The sequence below is a fragment of the Babylonia areolata genome, chromosome 35, assembly GCF_041734735.1.
Source record: "Babylonia areolata isolate BAREFJ2019XMU chromosome 35, ASM4173473v1, whole genome shotgun sequence".
Classification (NCBI taxonomy): Eukaryota; Metazoa; Mollusca; class Gastropoda; order Neogastropoda; family Buccinidae; genus Babylonia; species Babylonia areolata.
The window spans coordinates 752501-775000 of NC_134910.1; the positions used below are offsets into that span (position 1 = coordinate 752501).

Sequence of the window (22500 nt, forward strand, 5' to 3'; positions counted from 1 at the left end):
AAAACAACTTTGTGAACCCTAATCTGGCATTGATTTTACTATAAGAAAAACAACAACAAAACAAAACTTTGTGAACCATAATTTGGCATTGATTTTACTATATAAAAACAACCAACCAACCAACCAACCAACCAACCAAACAAGAAACAACAACAGAAGAAAACCAACAATAAAGAAGCCGTGAGTTGTCCTTAGACACCCACACTCCCCCCTCCCCCCCCCCCCCCCAGCCCCCACCCCCCTTCAAGAGAGAGAGTTGCAACGAATCAATTCTTATCATGGTGCAAACTGAATGTATTTGTGCGGATACAAATAATGGATGTTTTTATTATTTCCCCCTATTACTGTGTATGTATGTATGTATGTATGCACGAATGAATGTTATAATGTAAAATCTATTTTTAAATATGTTCGCGTTTATTTGATTTGTTGCTTGTTTTAATTATTACTTTGTCTGGGCTTCGTGGTGTTTACCCATATACATCCCGGCTAATAATCTGATGTATGTTTTGACATTTGAAAAACAAAGAGAGCCCGTTGATCAATTTGTGTTTGCAGAAATATGAAACAAGATGTTCCATAAACGTAATAATCATAATCCGGATCGGTATCGGTATTTATCCAGTAACCAGCTTTGTGTGTATAGGAGAAGAATTTCAGATTATTAAAATAATGGCAGTAACACAATGCATTGCACGTGCTTCAGCCTTCATGAATATATGTGACCGTGTTTGTGTGCAGATGTGTATGTCTACATCTATCTACATCTAGTAGAAGACAAAAATGACTGCAGGATTCTTCAAAGACAAAAAACTAAAGTTTATAAAAACCTTTTGGGTGGTAGTTGAATCCTCTTTGTTTTGACACGACGTTTCGGACCATAGGCCCGTTGTCAAGTGATGAGAAGAGGACAGTGTGAATAGGAAAGCCTATGTGTGTGAGTGAGTACGTATGGCACTGAATGGTGATGTTTAGTGTGCATGGCCCATCAAAACAGAAAGTAGTGAGACGTCATCACCCTTTCCTCACATAGGCTTTCCTATTCACACTGTCCTCTTCTCATCACTTGACAACGGGCCTATGGTCCGAAACGTCGTGTCAAAACAAAGAGGAATCAACTGCCACCCAAAAGGTTTTTTATAAACTTTAGTTTTTTGTCTACATCTAGTGTTATGCCTCGATGTCTATGTCACGTAATATAAGGCAAGGTTTGTGATGCGATGCGATACGATATTCTGTGATGTGACATGTAAAAGCACAAGAATGTGCCTATGCACATTATGTGTCTGTGTCTGTCTCTCTGCCTGTCACTTTATGCTTGCATGTCTGTAAGTTCTGGCCGAGAAAATATTGAAATGATATATTCAATAGATTTTTCCCATGAAACTTCAAGTCTTGTTCTGTTCCAATGTGTAATATCTGACTTTTTATCAGTGTGTGTGTGTGTGTGTGTGTGAGTGTGTGCGCGTGTATGTGTTGCCAAACAGAATATTTTAAGTCTCTGTGTTTTCTTCTTATAATTTGTTTGGTTGAGACTCGGTGTAATTCACATTATACTATGTAGAGATTGAATATCATATGTTGTTACATCACACTTTGTGTTCCAATAAACGATGCTGTTTACTTTCTCTATGTTTCTTGGTCTTTATTTCAGCTTGAACGCACAGTTCGACCATAATCGTCACATTATGTCACCCGAATTGCGTTACAAAGGGACCTAATTTAAATGGTTCAAGACGTGGTTGTCTCCCTTGCTGTGAGAATTCAGTATTCCTGCATTTCATTCGTTATATTCGGGTACATTTCCAAGAGGTTTTTTTTTTGGCAGCCCAACAACCAAACCCTGCCACGTCACAAAACAGGACCAACAATTTCACCCCAACATTCAGACCCCTGCCAAGTCCCAAAACAGGACCAACAATTTCACCCCAACATTCAGACACTGCCACGTCCCAAAACAGGACCAACAATTTCACCCCAACATTCAGACCCCTGCCAAGTCCCAAAACAGGACCAACATTTTCACCCCAACAACCAGACACTGCCAAGTCCCAAAACAGGACCAACAATTTCACCCCAACATTCAGACCCCTGCCAAGTCCCAAAACAGGACCAACAATTTCACCCCAACATTCAGACCCCTGCCAAGTCCCAAAACAGGACCAACAATTTCACCCCAACAACCAGACACTGCCAAGTCCCAAAACAGGACCAACAATTTCACCCCAACATTCAGACACTGCCACGTCCGAAAACAGGACCAACAATTTCACCCCAACATTCAGACCCCTGCCAAGTCCCAAAACAGGACCAACAATTTCACCCCAACATTCAGACCCCTGCCAAGTCCCAAAACAGGACCAACAATTTCACCCCAACAACCAGACACTGCCAAGTCCCAAAACAGGACCAACAATTTCACCCCAACATTCAGACACTGCCACGTCCCAAAACAGGACCAACAATTTCACCCCAACATTCAGACCCCTGCCAAGTCCCAAAACAGGACCAACAATTTCACCCCAACATTCAGACCCCTGCCAAGTCCCAAAACAGGACCAACAATTTCACCCCAACATTCAGACCCCTGCCAAGTCCCAAAACAGGACCAACAATTTCACCCCAACAACCAGACACTGCCAAGTCCCAAAACAGGACCAACAATTTCACCCCAACATTCAGACACTGCCACGTCCCAAAACAGGACCAACAATTTCACCCCAACATTCAGACCCCTGCCAAGTCCCAAAACAGGACCAACAATTTCACCCCAACATTCAGACCCCAAGCCAGCAAACAACAAGTACACCGCCAAGCCCACAGGTCAGAAGGAACACCCTCCCCCACCCTCCTCCTAACTCACCCCCACTCCCCTTCGGTCCCCCTCCCCCCACCCCACCCCCCACTCCAGACCGATAATGGGCTCAACCCAGGACAATCAAATCAAATGAAAAATACTTTCTTTTGAAAAGCACATTGAAACTGATTTGTGCAATTGGAGGCTCTTCATAAACACAACCATAACATGACTTGCACGTCAGAAAAAGAGATCAAAACTTGTCACATGAAACCCGCAACATAGCAGCTGTCGATAGTGGAAACAACAACAACAACAACAACAACAACAACCACACACACACAGACACACACACACACACACACACACACACACACACACACACAGCGCGCGCGCGACTCCCACAACACATACACTGGACCACAGACGCTATCATTCGAGGGGCGTCTGAATGTCTGTGATTGGACACTGGTTCTTGAAGAAGCCCAACGATGACGTCACTATCACACTGGCGTGATCACTTATCCCCCCTGACCAGCCGTGACATCACTGTAATTGGCTACAACCTGCCCGTAAACTAGCCACGTGTATGACGGAGAATGGATGAAACACTACGGCCCAGTGTCCTCCACTATTGTCTGGCTCACCCGACACACACACACACACACACACATACACACAGAGCAAAATGTTTCGCTTTATCTTCCTCTGTCCTCCCAGACCAACCCCCCACCCCCCCACCCATTCCTCACCACCGCTCTCTCTCCCGGCTCCCTTCCCGGCACCTCACACACAATCAAATTAACACCCCACCCCCCCGCTTCCCCCCCACCCCCCGCCTTCCACCCCCACCCCCCAAATTCCTGTAACTGAGTAAGAGAAATGAACAGACACCACACAAACACACACAGACGCACACACACACACACGCGCGCGCGCACGCACACACACACACACACGCACACACACACACGCACGCACGCACGCACACACTCACACGCATGCACACACACATACGTACATACCGACATACACATTACGTAAACACAAACACATGAATATATTTGAGCAGACACTCATACACAGGTCCCCAACACACACACACACACACACACACACACACACACACAAAACACGACACCCAAAATACCGCCATTTACAAACTGACGGGAAACATCCCCACTCCACACACACAGAACGAAAATCCAGATCGAACTTTCTCCACGGCCCAGAGAAGGCGCTGTGACGCACTGTGTCAGCTGGACACTTCACTCCGATGGCTGGAGCACCACACAGGGCACAGAACAAAGGCACGGTGTTCGTGGCCAGCCCCAGGACAATCGATCCCAAACAAAGGAGCCAATTATACATTGGCCAACAGCCTCGCTCAGAACCGTACGTATTATGTGTACACATATATATACAGCCGACTCTGGAGTGATCCTTTATCTCGCGATGTCACCGCCGAGGGGGAAAGTCTCGGAGGGAAGCCAGTGGTCACTGACAGGACACGGGTCAGTGCACCGATTGAAGTCACATCATTTTGATTTTATTTATTTTTTTGATCAAACACAGCTTGGCACACGGATAGAGAAATACCAAACACAAACACAGACACGTACACACACACACACACACACACACACACACACACACACACACACACACACACACACACACACATCAGAAATGGATTATATATAGTAATTACCTATACAGTACTTTTCATGTTCATTTTTATTCATTCATTTATTTATCTATCTATTTATTTTTATTTATCTGTTTTTATCTTGCACCCATGGACTATGACGACCCCCACAGTGCAGTGAGATAATTCCACATTTTACAGACCACAGCAGTAAGATAATTCCACATTTTACAGACCACAGCAGTGAGATAATTCCACATTTTACAGACCACAGCAGTGAGATAATTCCACATTTTACAGACCACAGCAGTAAGAGGATTCCACATTTTACAGACCACAGCAGTGAGATGATTCCACATAATACAGACCACAGCAGTGAGATGATTCCACATAATACAGACCACAGCAGTAAGATGATTCCACATAATACAGACCACAGCAGTAACATGATTCCACATAATACAGACCACAGCAGTAACATGATTCCACATAATACAGACCACAGCAGTAAGATGATTCCACATAATACAGACCACAGCAGTAACATGATTCCACATTATACAGACCACAGCAGTAACATGATTCCACACAATACAGACCACAGCAGTAACATGATTCCACATAATATAATATTTTATAGACCACAGCAGTAAGATGATTCCACATAATATAATATTTTATAGACCACAGCAGTAAGATGATTCCACATAATATTTATAGGCCACAGAAGGTGGCTGGGCAATGGTGTTGTTCAAGTTAATTGTTTCTGGAAGTGAGTTCCATAGGGTTGGCGCCTGAGTCTGCCACACTGGATTTGAACAAGTCAGTTCTTGGGATTGGGATATGGACTTTGGTGGGGTTCCTTGATGAATTTACAGAAAATGTGTTTATTAATGTTTGTGGTGCATTACCTGTCATAATCGTGTGCATTGTTGTTCCTTTGTTGTACTTTAATCTACGGATTGGTGGGAGAATATTCACTTGTTTATAGTCTGAGTCCAGAAAGGAAGTCTTTTTGAGGAGTACCAGCTTGAGGTCCCCTTTATGAAGATTCGGTAGTGGCTGCATGGTGTTCGCACTAGCGGAGTCCCACAGTGATGATGCATAATTTATTGTGGACTGGATATGTGCGTGAAAAAACAACTTCCGTGAATGAAGGTCAAGGAAATGCTTGATTTTGGATAGCTGATGTTAAGAGAGAGAGAGAGAGAGAGAGAGAGAGAGAGAGACAGAGACAGAGAGAGACAGAGACAGAGACAGACAGACAGACAGAGACAGAGACAGAGAGACACAGAGAGACAGAGAGAGACAGAGAGAGCTCCAGCCCGTCATTTACCGTTACTTTGATCAGTGGTCTCTATTCAGAGGTTTCAGAAAGTTATGGCGCTTAAACTCCCTCTTGAAAGGTACCAAGGAGGGCTCGAGCCTCAGCAACTGATGCTGACAGGGAATTCCACGCTGGGATAGTCAACATTCTTGCCGGAAAAAAAAACCCAATAAAACAAACCAGAGGGTGTAGTAGTCCACAAAAGCTGCGCTGAGTTATTTCTTGGTGTCGGGGTGAAGAGGTTTTCAAACAATAAAACGGTAAATGTTGTGCGCAAGCTGGGGAAAAAAAAAAATCCCGGGAACGATATCCGGGAGCACAATGCTAGCGCGCGAGTGACCTGACACCGTTTTTTTTTCTTTTTTTTTTTTTCTTTCTTGGTTCGTGACCTACATAACTGCTGCTGTTGAGGATTTATACTTCGCGAGATATGTTTCCACCTCTTCTGTTCGGGCATGTCCTGTCAACATCGATACGCCAATCATAGAGGCTGCGATCGATTGTTAGTGATGAAACATCAAACAGCCCCACCTTCCGACTAGGATTCAGTGTGATCGAGCACCTTGTTGACCTGCGACCCACGCGCTTGCTTAGCAACGGTCACGTGACTACTCATTCCGGTAAGATGGCGGCTTTCTGGATGAAAGCAAGTCAGAAACATAAACCTGTTGATAAATATGCCGTGAGTCTGACGAATAAGACGATTTAGCTAACATCCATCAACAGGAAAGCAAAAGAAAGGTGGTGTTGATACTCTGAGTGGTTTATATGGGATAAAAACACATTGGGTGAGTACTTTCAGTTCGTTTTCTTTCATTCACAACAAACTGAGCGAAGTAACACACTTTCTTCAGCCATCTTTCAAACATGTACAATGATATAGAACGCACTCAATGTTTTGTTCGAAACCACATCTAATTTATTCCAACATGCACCACACTTTCAGGCATTTTTTAGCAGGGAAGCGGAGCGTCTATTGGCGTATTGTGATTTTGTTGTTGTTTCTTTGGGACGTTCGCCAGTCTCCCGTGTGAAGAGGGGACGTTAGAATTCAGTGGTCAGTCAGCTGTAGAGAGCAGATCAACGTGCCAACGACCCGATTTGATTTTATGCATGGTTAAAACAGTGGATAATATGCGCAAGGGCTGGGCGTTGAAGATAAAACCATTAGAGGTCAATTAGTTACAATAAAACGGCTCTCCGACTCATGCACGATTACATCCAGCACCCTTGTATGTAAGCATGTATTTTACATTTACATCATTTTCATTCTGACATGCATATGCAACATGCACAAACCCCCCCCACACACACACACCCGCCTACCCCCCCCCACCCCCCCTCCCAACCGCCAGGTGCCCTTCCCCCCTCGCCCCCCCCCCCCCCACACACACACACACACACACACATACCATACAAGCATATGTGCTCACACTAAAACACACATACACACACAGACACACAAGACACACACACCCATGCACATATACGCATGGGTGAGCACACACACACACACACACACACACACACACACACACACACGAACAAATACTCAAATACACAAACTTTATTGTCTATACTTTGGTACAGAGATATTCTTTTTGGCAGCAGCATGTGTCCAACATGAAAAACAAACAAATAACATGAATGAAAAGTAAAAACATAAATTAAATGGTACGAAATAGAACACACACATGCACCCAGATATACTTTGCAAAATTGTTTTTTTTAAATTTTTTAAATTTTTTATTTTTTTTTATTTTTTTACAGACAGTGAATTCCTGTTTCTTTGATTTGCAGATTGAAGATGAATTATTTTTAAGACTGAAGTAAATATGTCGGGGAATATTACATGCATCTCTCTCTCTCTCTCTCTCTCTCTCTCTCTCTATATATATATATATATATATGCGGTAACCATGTATCGGTTGAATATAACATATTATATATATATATATGCTGACTAGACTTATCTTATGTCTAGTTGCTGTTACATTGATAACCTGAAATCATCTCTAGTATCGACATTTTTCTTTCTTTCTTTTTCTTTTTTTTTTTTTTTTGTAGTTGGATATCTCTCTTGAACAGTCTAGTTAGTTTGTTTTCAAAGAAATAAGTTACTCATTCTTAGGATCTTAAATTGTTTCCTTACTTGAACAAAAACATTATTTTACACAGTTAATGTTATTGTAAATATCATATCACACTTTGAAAATAGATCAACATTTTATGAAATTTGAACACGCGCGCGTGCGTGCGCACACACACACACGCACACACACACACACACACACACACACACACACACACACACACACACACCCTCCCCCACCCCACCCCTTCACACACAAACTGTGTGTAACAGTGATTTTTTTTCCTCACCAGCATGTTTCTTTCTTCTCAGCCTTGCATATATATTCCATTACATTTGTTTGGATTTTTTTCCCCATATTTTCCTGCATATTTTAGTGACCACTTTTTGTGGGTACATATGAAAAGACATCCACTAAGACATCTGAGCAAAGAAAGTGGGTGGGGAATCAAGACCAGTGTCTTGCAGTATAGTCATTTGTGTGGTTGACACTTTATATAGTATCTCCATGTGCATCATCAGTGGAAGTTTACATATTATAGTACTGACAATATTATGTGACGCATAACAAAATGCAAACTATCCTGACTTATGGTACAGCAGTATAATATTGGATCTTGACGTTATGGATTAGATTGCCATGAATTGGAATTGTGTTTTATGTAACATTTTAAAACAATATTATTTTTCACAATTCTTATGTATGGGTCCCATTTTCTAGAAAACTTTATAGACATCATTTTCAGTAAAGGTACTGTAATTTTTGGTATATATATATTTCAGCTTATAGCTGTTTCTTAAGTCTACTAGGAGTGTTTCATATAATTTTCATTGTCTTAATTTTATTTATTGTTGCATTTATAGATGAAATGTTTGGCTGATGAGATGATATTGGGAGACACTCATGAAACCACAATTCAACAATGACAGATTTAAAGTTGGTAATAATACAGTCCATCTAAAACATTGACAAATAAAAAATATATTTCTGGTAAGAGATATTGTTGATTAAAGTAGGTGCTTCCTTAGTCATACAAATTTTACAGAAAAATACGGCATTAATGATAATTATTTGGTGTGCATGGGATCTATATGGTCCATTAATATTTAGTCTTAGAGATAAAACGTGCACTACATGTGATATGTAATGTTAAGAAATGATCTAAAATATATTAAGTTATATAATATTACTTACTATTTATTGCAATGTTCACTTTCTCAGCTGTTTTTGAAGGATTATGAGGACGTTTTGAAGGAGAAGTGTGATAATTCCTGAAAGGTAATACTGGATATAGAATTGGTATCATTTTGAAACGATGATACCACAAAACCAGATGGAATATCCTTTTTTTCTGCCTGAAAGTATATTTTGTTTTCTTATCAAAGTGGATTTTTCTACAGAATTTTGCTGGGGACAGTCATTTTGTTGCCATGGGTTGTTTTACATCCATGCTGCTTACAGGAGCTCAGTTTATATTCTCATCAGAAGGACTAGCATCTAGACCACCACTCAGGTTATGGGGGAAGGGGAGAAGGTACTGGTGAGTGTATGGGATTCGGAAACATCTGTGTGCTTCCTGTCTGGCTTGTTAGGCACAGGTGTTAGTGTGGGTACTGCAGTGATGGGTATTCTGTGTGCTTCCTGTCTGACTTGTTAGGCACAGGTGTTAGCACGGGGCCTGCAGTGATGGGTATTCTGTGTGCTGAGGTTGTCTGACTTGTTAGGCACAGGTGTTAGTGTGGGTACTGCAGTGATGGGTATTCTGTGTGCTTCCTGTCTGACTTGTTAGGCACAGGTGTTAGTGTGGGTAGTGCAGTGATGGGTATTCTGTGTGCTGAGGTTGTCTGGCTTGTTAGGCACAGGTGTTAGTGTGGGTAGTGCAGTGATGGGTATTCTGTGTGCTGAGGTTGTCTGACTTGTTAGGCACAGGTGTTAGTGTGGGTACTGCAGTGATGGGTATTCTGTGTGCTTCCTGTCTGACTTGTTAGGCACAGGTGTTAGTGTGGGTAGTGCAGTGATGGGTATTCTGTGTGCTGAGGTTGTCTGGCTTGTTAGGCACAGGTGTTAGTGTGGGTAGTGCAGTGATGGGTATTCTGTGTGCTGAGGTTGTCTGGCTTGTTAGGCACAGGTGTTAGTGTGGGTAGTGCAGTGATGGGTATTCTGTGTGCTTCCTGTCTGGCTTGTTAGGCACAGGTGTTAGTGTGGGTACTGCAGTGATGGATATTCTGTGTGCTTCCTGTCTGGCTTGTTAGGCACAGGTGTTAGTGTGGGTACTGCAGTGATGGGTATTCTGTGTGCTTCCTGTCTGACTTGTTAGGCACAGGTGTTAGTGTGGGTACTGCAGTGATGGGTATTCTGTGTGCTTCCTGTCTGGCTTGTTAGGCACAGGTGTTAGTGTGGGTAGTGCAGTGATGGGTATTCTGTGTGCTTCCTGTCTGACTTGTTAGGCACAGGTGTTAGTGTGGGTACTGCAGTGATGGGTATTCTGTGTGCTTCCTGTGTGGCTTGTTAGGCACAGGTGTTAGTGTGGGTACTACAGTGATGGGTATTCTGTGTGCTGAGGTTGTCTGGCTTGTTAGGCACAGGTGTTAGTGTGGGTACTGCAGTGATGGGTATTCTGTGTGCTTCCTGTCTGACTTGTTAGGCACAGGTGTTAGTGTGGGTACTGCTGTGATGGGTATTCTGTGTGCTTCCTGTCTGACTTGTTAGGCACAGGTGTTAGTGTGGGTACTGCAGTGATGGGTATTCTGTGTGCTTCCTGTCTGGTTTGTTAGGCACAGGTGTTAGTGTGGGTAGTGCAGTGATGGGTATTCTGTGTGCTGAGGTTGTCTGGCTTGTTAGGCACAGGTGTTAGTGTGGGTACTGCAGTGATGGGTATTCTGTGTGCTTCCTGTCTGGCTTGTTAGGCACAGGCGTTAGTGTGGGTACTGCAGTGATGGGTATTCTGTGTGCTTCCTGTCTGGCTTGTAAGGCACAGGTGTTAGTGTGGGTACTGCTGTGATGGGTATTCTGTGTGCTGAGGTTGTCTGACTTGTTAGGCACAGGTGTTAGTGTGGGTACTGCAGTGATGGGTATTCTGTGTGCTTCCTGTCTGGCTTGTTAGGCACAGGCGTTAGCACGGGGCCTGCAGTGGGTAGTGCAGCGATGGGGTGTCCTGTGTTGCTTTTCAGTTTCAGTTTCAAATTCTCAAGGAGGCGTCACTGCATTTGGACAAATCCATATAAAATTATAATACGCTACACCACATCTACTTGGCAGATTCCTGACCAGCAGCATAACCCAACACACTTAGTCAGGCCTTGAGTGCACGCATATATATATATATATATATATATATATATATATATATATATATACATATATATATATATATATATATATATATATATATATATATATATATATATATATATATATATTGTGTATCTAACAGAGTAGACTTCTTCCCAAGAATTTTGCTAGAGGACGACACTCTCGTCGCCGTGGGTTCTTTTTCAGTGCGCCAACTGCGTGCTGCACATGGGGACATCAGTTTATCATCTCATCCGAATGACTTAGACGCTTAGGTAGATTTTCCAAATGAAAACTTGGGGAGAAAAGGCAAGAGCGAGAGAGTGGGGATTGGAACCCAGACCCCCCAGACCCTGTATTGGCAGGTGGGCGTCTTGACCATTCTGCCACCTTCCTCTTCAAGCTGAAACTGAAACACGGATCAATGAAGAGCACAGACTGATCTTGATCACACCACACCCATGATCAGTCACAAAACATATTTTACTTTACAAACCGATACTCCTAAACGAAGACTTAGATAACAAATGTCGATGAAGGAGTGAGGTAAAGGCAGTTCTATTCTTACACCTGTATTGGCAGGCGAAGAGCGTCTTAACCACCGTGCCGCCTTCCCCCTGTGTTGGCAGCACCATGAACTACGTGGGCAGCATCTCAATCCTGGACAGGGGTGATGCCCCGGCCCAGGCCGTCATCGACCGTAACGCTCGCTCCATGGCCCAGCGGGTAGCTGACGACACCAAGGATGAGCTGGAGAAGGTCATGACACGCGTGGAGACGGTGCGTGTCGTGTCTGTGATGTGTTCCCTCCGCCCGCTTCTGTCCGCTGGCTGGCTGTCCTGCTGTCTGTGGCTGTGTGTCTGGCTGGCTGTCCTGCTGTCTGTGGCTGTGTGTCTGGCTGGCTGTCCTGCTCTCTGTGGCTGTGTGTCTGGCTGGCTGTCTGTGGCTATGTGTCTGGCTGGCTGTCCTGCTGTCTGTGGCTGTGTGTCTGGCTGGCTGTCCTGCTGTCTGTGGCTGTGTGTCTGGCTGTCTGTCCTGCTGTCTGTGGCTGTGTGTCTGGCTGGCTGTCTGTGGCTGTGTGTCTGGCTGTGCTGTCTGTGGCTGTGTGTCTGGCTGGCTGTCCTGCTGTCTGTGGCTGTGTGTCTGGCTGGCTGTCTGTGGCTGTGTGTCTGGCTGGCTGTCCTGCTGTCTGTGGCTGTGTGTCTGGCTGGCTGTCCTGCTGTCTGTGGCTGTGTGTCTGGCTGGCTGTCCTGCTGTCTGTGGCTGTGTGTCTGGCTGGCTGTCCTGCTGTCTGTGGCTGTGTGTCTGGCTGGCTGTCCTGCTGTCTGTGGCTGTGTGTCTGGCTGGCTGTCTGTGGCTGTGTGTCTGGCTGGCTGTCCTGCTGTCTGTGGCTGTGTGTCTGGCTGGCTGTCCTGTCTGTGGCTGTGTGTCTGGCTGGCTGTCCTGCTGTCTGTGGCTGTGTGTCTGGCTGGCTGTCCTGCTGTGTGTGGCTGGCTGTCTGTCTGTGGCTGTGTGTCTGGCTGGCTGTATGTCTGGCTGGCTGTCTGTGGCTGTGTGTCTGGCTGGCTGTCTGTGGCTGTGTGTCTGGCTGGCTGTCCTGCTGTCTGTGGTTGTGTGTCTGGCTGGCTGTCCTGTCTGTGGCTGTGTGTCTGGCTGGCTGTCTGTGGCTGTGTGTCTGGCTGGCTGTCCTGTCTGTGGCTGTGTGTCTGGCTGGCTGTCCTGCTGTCTGTGGCTGTGTGTCTGTATGTGTCTGTCTGGCTGTGGCTGTCTGTGTATGGCTGTCTGTGTATGGCTGTTTGTGACTGTGGGTGTCTGTGTATGGCTGTTTTTGTATGGCTGTCTGTGTATGGCTGTTTGTGTATGGCTGTTTGTGACTGTGTCTGGCTGTCTGACCATCTTTCTGTAGCTGTCTGTCTGACTGGCTGTCTGTGACTGTGTCTGGCTGTCTGGCTCTGTCTGTGACTGGCTGTGTATGGCTGTCTGTGACTGTGTATGGCTGTCTGTGACTGTGTATGGCTGTGTCCATTGATCCTTTTCTTCTGTTTTTGATGGAAAAACAACAACCCCAACAATGATAGCAACAATGAAATGCCAGTATTTTGTCATTTGGGATAAGTATTACATTCTGTGTGTGTGTGTGTGTGTGCGTGCCTGTGTGTGTGTGTGTGTGTGTGTGTGTGTGTGTTTGTACAGATCTACAGTTCCTTCGAAGACACAGAACAGGCGTTTGGCACGTCCAACCTGGAATATCTTCAGGACATAGTGAGTGGACCAATTTCTTGTCTTTTCTTTTTTTCCTTTTTTGGGTATTTTTTATCTTGTTCCTTTTGTATCTTATTCACTCCATCTACTAATGACTGCACTGTTGTGTGTTTAACCCCTTGGTTGTCACTGGTGAGTTTGCCCGTCAGTGAAGGTGAGCTGCCTTTTAACCCTTCAGGTGTCACTGGTGAGTTTGCCCGTCAGTGATCAGTGAAGGTGAGCTGCCTTTTAACCCTTCAGGTGTCACTGGTGAGTTTGCCCGTCAGTGAAGGTCAGCTGCCTTTTAACCCTTCAGTTGTCACTGGTGAGTTTGCCCGTCAGTGAAGGTCAGCTGCCTTTTAACCCCTCAGGTGTCACTGGTGAGTTTGCCCGTCAGTGAAGGTCAGATGCCTTTTAACCCTTCAGGTGTCACTGGTGAGTTTGCCCGTCAGTGAAGGTCAGCTGCCTTTTAACCCTTCAGGTGTCACTGGTGAGTTTGCCCGTCAGTGAAGGTCAGCTGCCTGACTGAGATGAGAAAGAGGTTACAGTTCAGGATGTCAGCCACCTTTCTCTGTTTGTCTTTAGCAAATTGAATTGTCGTTGTTGTTATTCTTCTTCTGCTTTTTCTTCTTCCAGTTAATCGTTTTATCACTATTATTATCATTCTTATTACTATCATTATCCTTCTTCTTCTTACTATTATTGTTCTTATTATATATTACTACTACTACTATAATTACTATTACTACTACTATTGCTGTTGTAAGTATTATTAGTAGTATTGTCTTCACCATCTTTGTTCATGGGCTGTGAGTCCCATGTACATTCACATACGTGAATGGGCCTTTATGTTTTATCCCTGCCATGTTGCCAGTCAAACTCCGTTTTCAGGGAGGGGGTGGGGGGGTGAGGGGGCTCGGAGGGGGGGGGGGGGTGATGCATGCTGGGTGTGTTCTTGTTTCCATAACCAGCTGAATGCTGACGAGGATTACAGAATTTTTGACATGTATATTTCATCTTCTGCACACATATGTGTACACATGAAGGCGGTTCAGCCACTAGCAGGTCTGTACATCTGTTGACCTGGCCTGGAGGACCAGAAGAATGTCCACCCTTTACCCACCAGGCGCCACCACCGGGATTTGAACCCCTCAGATTAATAAGTCCTACTCTTTAACCGCTCGGCTGTTGCGTCCATCTTTATTTGGACTAATTCCACCAGGGACTGCATCACTATTGTTCAGCAGAATCAGTCACATCACTGACCTAGTACCTTCACTATTGTTCAGAGAATCAGTCACATCACTGACCTAGTGCCTTCACTATTGTTCAGCAGAATCAGTCACATCACTGACCTAGTACCTTCACTATTGTTCAGAGAATCAGTCACATCACTGACCTAGTACCTTCACTATTGTTCAGAGAATCAGTCACATCACTGACCTAGTACCTTCACTATTGTTCAGCAGAATCAGTCACATCACTGACCTAGTCCCTTCACTATTGTTCAGCAGAATCAGTCACATCACTGACCTAGTCCCTTCACTATTGTTCAGCAGAATCAGTCACATCACTGACCTAGTCCCTTCACTATTGTTCAGAAGAAGATGTGTGATGTGGTTTGATGTGATGTGTCATGTCATATGTGTTGTAGTGTGATGTGTCATGTGATGTGTCATGTCATGTGTGGTGTGATGTGTCATGTCATGTGATGTGATGTGTCATGTCATGTGGTTTCAGGCAGAACTGGAGGAAGTGATGAAGGATCAGGTGAAGAAGAAAAAGGTGAGTGAGTGTGTGTGTGTGTGTGTGTGTGTGTGTGCTTTGTGTGTGCGTGCGTGAGCGTGTGTGTGTGTTTGTGTGTGTGTGTGTGTGTGTTTGTGTGTGTGTATGTGTGTGTGTGTGTGTTTGTGTGCGTTTGTGTGTTGTTTTGTGTGTGTGTGTGTGTGTGTGTGTGTGTGTGTGTGTGTGTGAGGAGAGCAGGGATAAGGTGAGGCAGGTTGCTGGTGTCCTTTGGTGTGACTCGTACCAGTGGATTCTGACTTCCCTGCTATCACGTGACACGTCTGACAGCACCCGCTACACGTGTGACATGTGGTGTGATGGCACGTCAGGTGTGTGACGTGTGGTGTGATGGCACGTCAGGTGTGTGACGTGTGGTGTGATGGCACGTCAGGTGTGTGACGTGTGGTGTGATGGCACGTCAGGTGTGTGACGTGTGGTGTGATGGCACGTCAGGTGTGTGACATGTGGTGTGATGGCACGTCAGGTGTGTGACATGTGGTGTGATGGCACGTCAGGTGTGTGACGTGTGGTGTGATGGCACGTCAGGTGTGTGACATTTGGGGTGATGGCACGTCAGGTGTGTGACATTTGGGGTGATGGCACGTCAGGTGTGTGTCATGTGGTGTGATGGCATGTCAGGTGTGTGACATTTGGGGTGATGGCACGTCAGGTGTGACAGGTAGGTGTGACATTGGTGTGATGACATGTCAGGTGTGTGACAGGTAGATGTGACATGTGGTGTGATGACACAAGAGGTGTGACATATGGAGGGATGGCATGTCAGGTATGTGACAGGTAGATGTGACGTGGTGTGATGACATGTCAGGTGTGTGACAGGTAGGTGTGTCATGTGGTGTAATGCCACGTCAGGTGTGTGATGTGTGGTGTGATGACACATAAGGTGTGTGACACATCAGGTGTGTGACAGGTAGATGTGACATGTGGTGTGATGACACGTCAGGTGTGTGACAGGTAGGTGTGACATGTGGTGTGATGACACGTCAGGTGTGTGACAGGTAGGTGTGACATGTGGTGTGATGACACGTCAGGTGTGTGACAGGTAGGTGTGACATGTGGTATGGTGACAGAAGAGGTGTGACATGTGGTTTTATGACATGTCAGGTGTGTGACAGGTATATGTGACATGTGGTATGGTGACACAAGAGGTGTGACATGTGGTGTGGTGACACATCAGGTGTGTGACAGATAGGTGTGATGTGGTGTGATGACATGTCAGGTGTGTGACAGGTATAGCTGTAGCTATGTGACATGTGGTGTGGTGACACATCAGGTGTGTGACAGGTAGGTGTGACGTGGTGTGATGACACGTCAGGTGTGTGACAGGTAGGTGTGACATGTGGTGTGATGACATGTCAGGTGTGTGACAGGTAGGTGTGACGTGGTGTGATGACATGTCAGGTGTGTGACTGCGTTGTTTCAGTACCAGCAGCAGGTGACCATCTTCATTGTGGGGTTTTCTGACGTGTCGGGTCAGAAACTTCGCCTCATGCAGCAAGTCAACGAAGTGAGGGGACTTTTTCTTTTTTCTTTGTTTTGTTTTTGTCTTGGACCATTGTTGTTGTTTTTAATTCCTCTTACAGATTTAACCCATTCAGTCCCCATGCCCAATAATTCCGGCCCTGTGTCAGAACTTGTCTCGTTAAAACGGATCTCACGTTAGATTTTCTACATGATTCCTCTTACAGATTTAACTCATTCAGTCCCCATGCCCAATGATTCCGGCCCTGTGTCAGAACTTGTCTCGTTAAAACGGATCTCACGTTAGATTTTCTACATGTGCATTAACAGTAATGAAAGTGAACAAACTTCTAAAGTATTTTCTGGACGTTTCTATGAGTAATTTGGAGAAGGAAAAGAAAAAAAAAAACCAGTATATTTTTCTCTTCTAGCAAGCAATGTGTCTATGGGCAGTTTTTCAGAGAACTCAGAATGTGTAAGTGGACAGTTGTTTTTTCCCCCCACAGAGATTTCCAGTCTGTCCTCTTCTAACAAGCAGTGATCCTGTGGACAGTTTTTCACAGAGAACTCCAAGAACATGGAGGAGGAGGACTGGTTCCCCAGCACCCCTGACCTTGACCTTGAGGAGGTGGGGGACAAAATCGAGGACTCACTACAGGTGGCACGGGACCTGACACAGCGGCTGGGCGACCTAAACAAAGAGATGGTCGACTACATGGCGACCTACGCTGAGAAGAAAGCCTCCAACAAGTAGGTCACTGGGTCAGGGGGGTTTGTAGGTCACAGGGTCAGGGGGCGTTATAGGCCATTGTTTGGGTCAGGGGTGTTGTAGGTGATTGTTTAGGTCGTGGTTGTTTGTGCTGTGGAAAGAAGGAAAGCTTCCAATAAGTAGGTCACTGGGTCAGGGGCTTGTAGGTCACTGGGTCCTTGTTTGGGTCCTGAGTTTTGCAGGTCATTGGGTCAAAGATGTTTGTGCTGTGGAATGAAAGGCTCCATGAGGTAGGTCATTGGGTCAGGGGTCGTGCAGCAGATTGTGTGGGTCCAGGTGTGTTGTAGGTGATTGTGTGGGTCCAGGTGTGTTGTAGGTGATTGTTTGGTCAGGGGGTGTTGTAGGTGATTGTTTTGGTCAGGGTGTGTTGTAGGTGATTGTTTTGGTCATGGTGTGTTGTAGGTGATTGTGTGGGTCATGGTGTGTTGTAGGTGATTGTGTGGGTCATGGTGTGTTGTAGGTGATTGTGTGGGTCATGGTGTGTTGTAGGTGATTGTGTGGGTCAGGGGGTGTTGTAGGTGATTGTTTTGGTCAGGGGGTGTTGTAGGTGATTGTGTGGGTCAAGGTGTGTTGTAGGTGATTGTGTGGGTCAAGGTGTGTTGTAGGTGATTGTTTGGGTCAGGGGGTGTTGTAGGTGATTGTTTGCGTCATGGTGTGTTGTAGGTGATTGTTTTGTCATGGTGTGTTGTAGGTGATTGTTTTGGTCATGGGGTGTTGTAGGTGATTGTTTTGTCAGGGTGTGTTGTAGGTGATTGTTTTGGTCATGGGGTGTTGTAGGTGATTGTTTGGTCATGGGGTGTTGTAGGTGATTGTGTCAGGGTGTGTTGTAGGTGATTGTTTTGTCAGGGTGTGTTGTAGGTGATTGTTTTGGTCATGGTGTGTTGTAGGTGATTGTTTTGGTCAGGGGGTGTTGTAGGTGATTGTTTTGGTCAGGGGGGTGTTGTAGGTGATTGTTTTGGTCAGGGTGTGTTGTAGGTGATTGTTTTGGTCAGGGGGGTGTTGTAGGTGATTGTTTTGGTCATGGGGTGTTGTAGGTGATTATGTGGGTCAGGAATATTTTAGGTCATTGATTGGGTCAGGGTTGTTTATACTGTGGGAAGAAAGTCTCCAACAAGTCGGTGACTGGGTCAGGGGTTGTGTAGCCATTGCTTGGGTCAGGGGCGTGTTGGGTCATTGTTTGAGTCTGGGGGTGTGTTGGTCATTGTTTGGGTAAGGGGGCGTTTTAGGTCATTGTTTGGGTCAAGGTTGTGGACATTGTTTGGGTCAAGGTTGTGGACATTGTTTGGGTCAAGGTTTGGGTCAAGGTTGTGGACATTGTTTGGGTCAAGGTTGTGGACATTGTTTGGGTCAAGGTTGTGGACATATGAAAGGAGATAATCATTGATTTACTGACAGGCTCCAACTCTGTTGTTAAAAAAATAAGAAAGAAAGAAAAAAAAAGAATAACATGAATAAATGTTGTTATTTTCCTCAGACATTCCTTTTAGACAAAGGTACAAACTTACTTGTATGTCTTTGGATGTGTGCATGCTTTTGTTGATAAGTGGGTGAGTCAGTCTGTGTGTATTGCTGTGTACATATACACTTGTGTGTGTTAGTGCCTGTGCATGTGTGTGTATGCATGTAATCACACATGTTCATGAAAACCGGCCTGCATGTGATGATTAGTGTTGAAAGTTGTTACGACGTTGACGCTGTCGTTTCTGTTGGTACTCTGCTGTGGTGTGTAGCGTCTGTGTAGTCACTGGTCATGGTTGTCCCTGCGTTGTGGTGTGTAGCGTCTGTGTAGTCATTGGTCATGGTTGTCCCTGCGTTGTGGTGTGTGTGTGTGTGTGTGTGTGTGTGTGTGTTTTGAGGAGTCCTGTAGCTTACTGGAAGACAAGTATGCTTGTAACAAAGGAGAAATCTCAAATAGTTAGGAAAGAAATCAAATAATGACAGTCAGCAAGTATATTGCACAGACTTGTGTACAGCTTGTCATATATCACGCATGACTGACTGTGTGAATCCAGTGTGGGTGAATTATAAACACTGTATCCTCTTTGGCTGTGTAGTGTGTATGTAAATGATGAACACTGTAGCTACTATAGCTGTGTTATGCGTGAATAAATGATACACACTGTGGGTGTGTTATGTTTTGGTAAATGATACACATTATGGGTGTGTTATGTGTGGGTAAATGATACACATTATGGATGTGTTCTGTGTGGGTAAAGGATACAAATTATGGGTGTGTTATGTGTTGGTAAATGATACACATTATGGGTGTGTTCTGTGTGGGTAAATGATACACATTATGGGTGTGTTATGTGTGGGTAAATGATACACATTATGGGTGTGTTATGTGTTGGTAAATGATACACACTATGGGTGTGTTATGTGTTGGCATATGATACATATTATGGGTGTGTTCTGTGTGGGTAAAGGATACAAATTATGGGTGTGTTATGTGTGGGTAAATGATACACATTATGGGTGTGTTCTGTGGATAAAAGATACACACTATGGGTGTGTTCTGTGTGGGTAAATGATACACATTATGGATGTGTTCTGTGGATAAAAGATACACACTATGGGTGTGTTCTGTGTGGGTAAATGATACACACTATGGGTGTGTTCTGTGGATAAAAGATACACACTATGGGTGTGTTCTGTGAATAAAAGATACACACTATGGGTGTGTTCTGTGGATAAAAGATACACACTATGGGTGTGTTCTGTGTGGGTAAATGATACACACTATGGATGTGTTCTGTGGATAAAAGATACACACTATGGGTGTGTTCTGTGTGGGTAAATGATACACACTATGGATGTGTTCTGTGAATAAAAGATACACACTATGGGTGTGTTCTGTGTGGGTAAATGATACACACTATGGGTGTGTTCTGTGAATAAAAGATACACACTATGGGTGTGTTCTGTGTGGGTAAATGATACACACTATGGATGTGTTCTGTGAATAAAAGATACACACTATGGGTGTGTTCTGTGTGGGTAAATGATACACACTATGGGTGTGTTCTGTGAATAAAAGATACACACTATGGGTGTGTTCTGTGTGGGTAAATGATACACACTATGGGTGTGTTCTGTGAATAAAAGATACACACTATGGGTGTGTTCTGTGTGGGTAAATGATACACACTATGGGTGTGTTCTGTGAATAAAAGATACACATTATGGGTGTGTTATGTGTGGGTAAATGATACACATTATGGATGTGTTCTGTGAATAAAAGATACACACTATGGGTGTGTTCTGTGAATAAAAGATACACACTATGGGTGTGTTGTGTGGATAAAAGTTACACACTATAGCTGTGTTATGTGTGGGTAAATGATACACACTATGGGTGTGTTCTGTGAATAAAAGATACACACTATGGGTGTGTTGTGTGGATAAATGATACACACTATGGGTGTGTTCTGTGGATAAAAGATACACACTATGGGTGTGTTCTGTGTGGGTAAATGATACACACTATGGGTGTGTTATGTGTGGGTAAATGATACACACTATGGGTGTGTTATGTGTGGGTAAATGATACACACTATGGGTGTGTTCTGTGGATAAAAGATACACACTATGGCTGTGTTGTGTGGGTAAATGACACACACTGTAGCTGTGTTGTGTGTTGGTAAATGACACACACTGTAGCCGTCATGTGATTGCTTGCTGTCTGTGAAGGCTTGGAGGCATCGTGGTGGAGGGAAAGTGAGTAGAGCGGTGTATCGGTGTGTCCGCCCTGTGTGACATAGATGTTGTACCACCCTCATTGGTGTGACCCTGCTAACACTGAACGTGGTTTTCTTTGGTTTTTGTATTTTGTCGTTGTTTTTTCGTTTTGGTTGACAGTCTCCTTCAGTCTCCGTGATGCACTGAGCACAACACGTGTTATGCTTTGACATGCTCTCCTCCGTGTTCTTGGCACCCTGTGTCGATATGTGTCATGTGCGTGTTGTGTGACGATAATGTGTTGCTGTGTCATGTACGTGTTGTGTGATGATAATGTGTCGCTGTGTCATGTGCGTGTTGTGTGACGATAATGTGTCACTGTCATGTACGTGTTGTGTGATGATAATGTGTCATGTGTGTGTTGTGTGATCACTGTGTTATGTGCGTGTTGTGTGATGATAATGTGTCGCTGTGTCATGTGCGTGTTGTGTGACGATAATGTGTCACTGTGTCATGTACATGTTGTATGATGATAATGTGTCGCTGTGTCATGTGCGTGTTGTGTGACGATAATGTGTCACTGTGTCATGTACGTGTTGTGTGATGATAATGTGTCGCTGTGTCATGTGTGCATTGTGTGACGATAATGTGTTGCTGTGTCATGTGCGTGTTGTGTGACGATTATGTGTCACTGTCATGTACGTGTTGTGTGATGATAATGTGTCATGTGTGTGTTGTGTGATCACTGTGTTATGTGCGTGTTGTGTGATGATAATGTGTCACTGTGTCATGTGCGTGTAGTGTGACGATAATGTGTCACTGTGTCATGTGCGTGTTGTGTGACGATAATGTGTCACTGTGTCATGTACATGTTGTATGATGATAATGTGTCGCTGTGTCATGTGCGTGTTGTGTAATGATAATGTGTCGCTGTGTCATGTGCGTGTTGTGTAATGATAATGTGTCGCTGTGTCATGTGATGATAATGTGTCACTGTGTCATGTGCGTGTTGTATGACGATAATGTGTCGCTGTGTCATGTGCGTGTTGTGTAATGATAATGTGTCGCTGTGTCATGTGCGTATTGTGTAATGATAATGTGTCGCTGTGTCATGTGTGTGTTGTGTAATGATAATGTGTCGCTGTGTCATGTGTGTGTTGTGTAACGATAATGTGTCGCTGTGTCATGTGTGTGTTGTGTGATGATAATGTGTCGCTGTGTTTTGTGTTGATAATGTGTCGCTGTGTCATATATGTGTTGTGTAATGATAAATGAGTAGCTGCATCGCGTACACGTTGTGTGGCCATCACTCACACTAATTGGAGGAATCCAGTGTGTGTGTGTGTGTGTGTGTGTGTGTGTGTGTGATATCTCCAGTATACCATGGAGTCA

At 44.6% G+C, this 22500-nt stretch overlaps 1 protein-coding gene across 11 annotated transcripts in view; it reads left to right on the plus strand.

Annotated features, from left to right (window-relative positions):
* The first annotated feature begins 6405 nt into the window (after nucleotides 1-6405).
* LOC143278152 (uncharacterized) overlaps nucleotides 6406-22500 on the plus strand; it is a 189149-nt gene continuing 173054 nt past the window's right edge. For 9 of the 11 annotated variants that reach the window (XR_013053848.1, XR_013053849.1, XR_013053850.1 and 6 more), the window contains exons 1-7: nucleotides 6406-6560; nucleotides 11786-11936; nucleotides 13350-13418; nucleotides 15138-15182; nucleotides 16624-16707; nucleotides 17215-17411; nucleotides 21121-21147. Coding sequence is in view for 8 of the 11 variants with exons in the window: in XM_076583183.1 (XP_076439298.1) it covers nucleotides 11790-11936; nucleotides 13350-13418; nucleotides 15138-15182; nucleotides 16624-16707; nucleotides 17215-17411; nucleotides 21121-21147 (569 nt within the window). In the remaining 3 variants the exon portion in view is untranslated. Of the gene's footprint in view, nucleotides 6561-11738; nucleotides 11937-13349; nucleotides 13419-15137; nucleotides 15183-16623; nucleotides 16708-17214; nucleotides 17412-21120; nucleotides 21148-22500 lie in introns of all 11 variants that reach the window. The other 2 variants (XM_076583184.1, XM_076583188.1) reach the window with 2 other exon arrangements.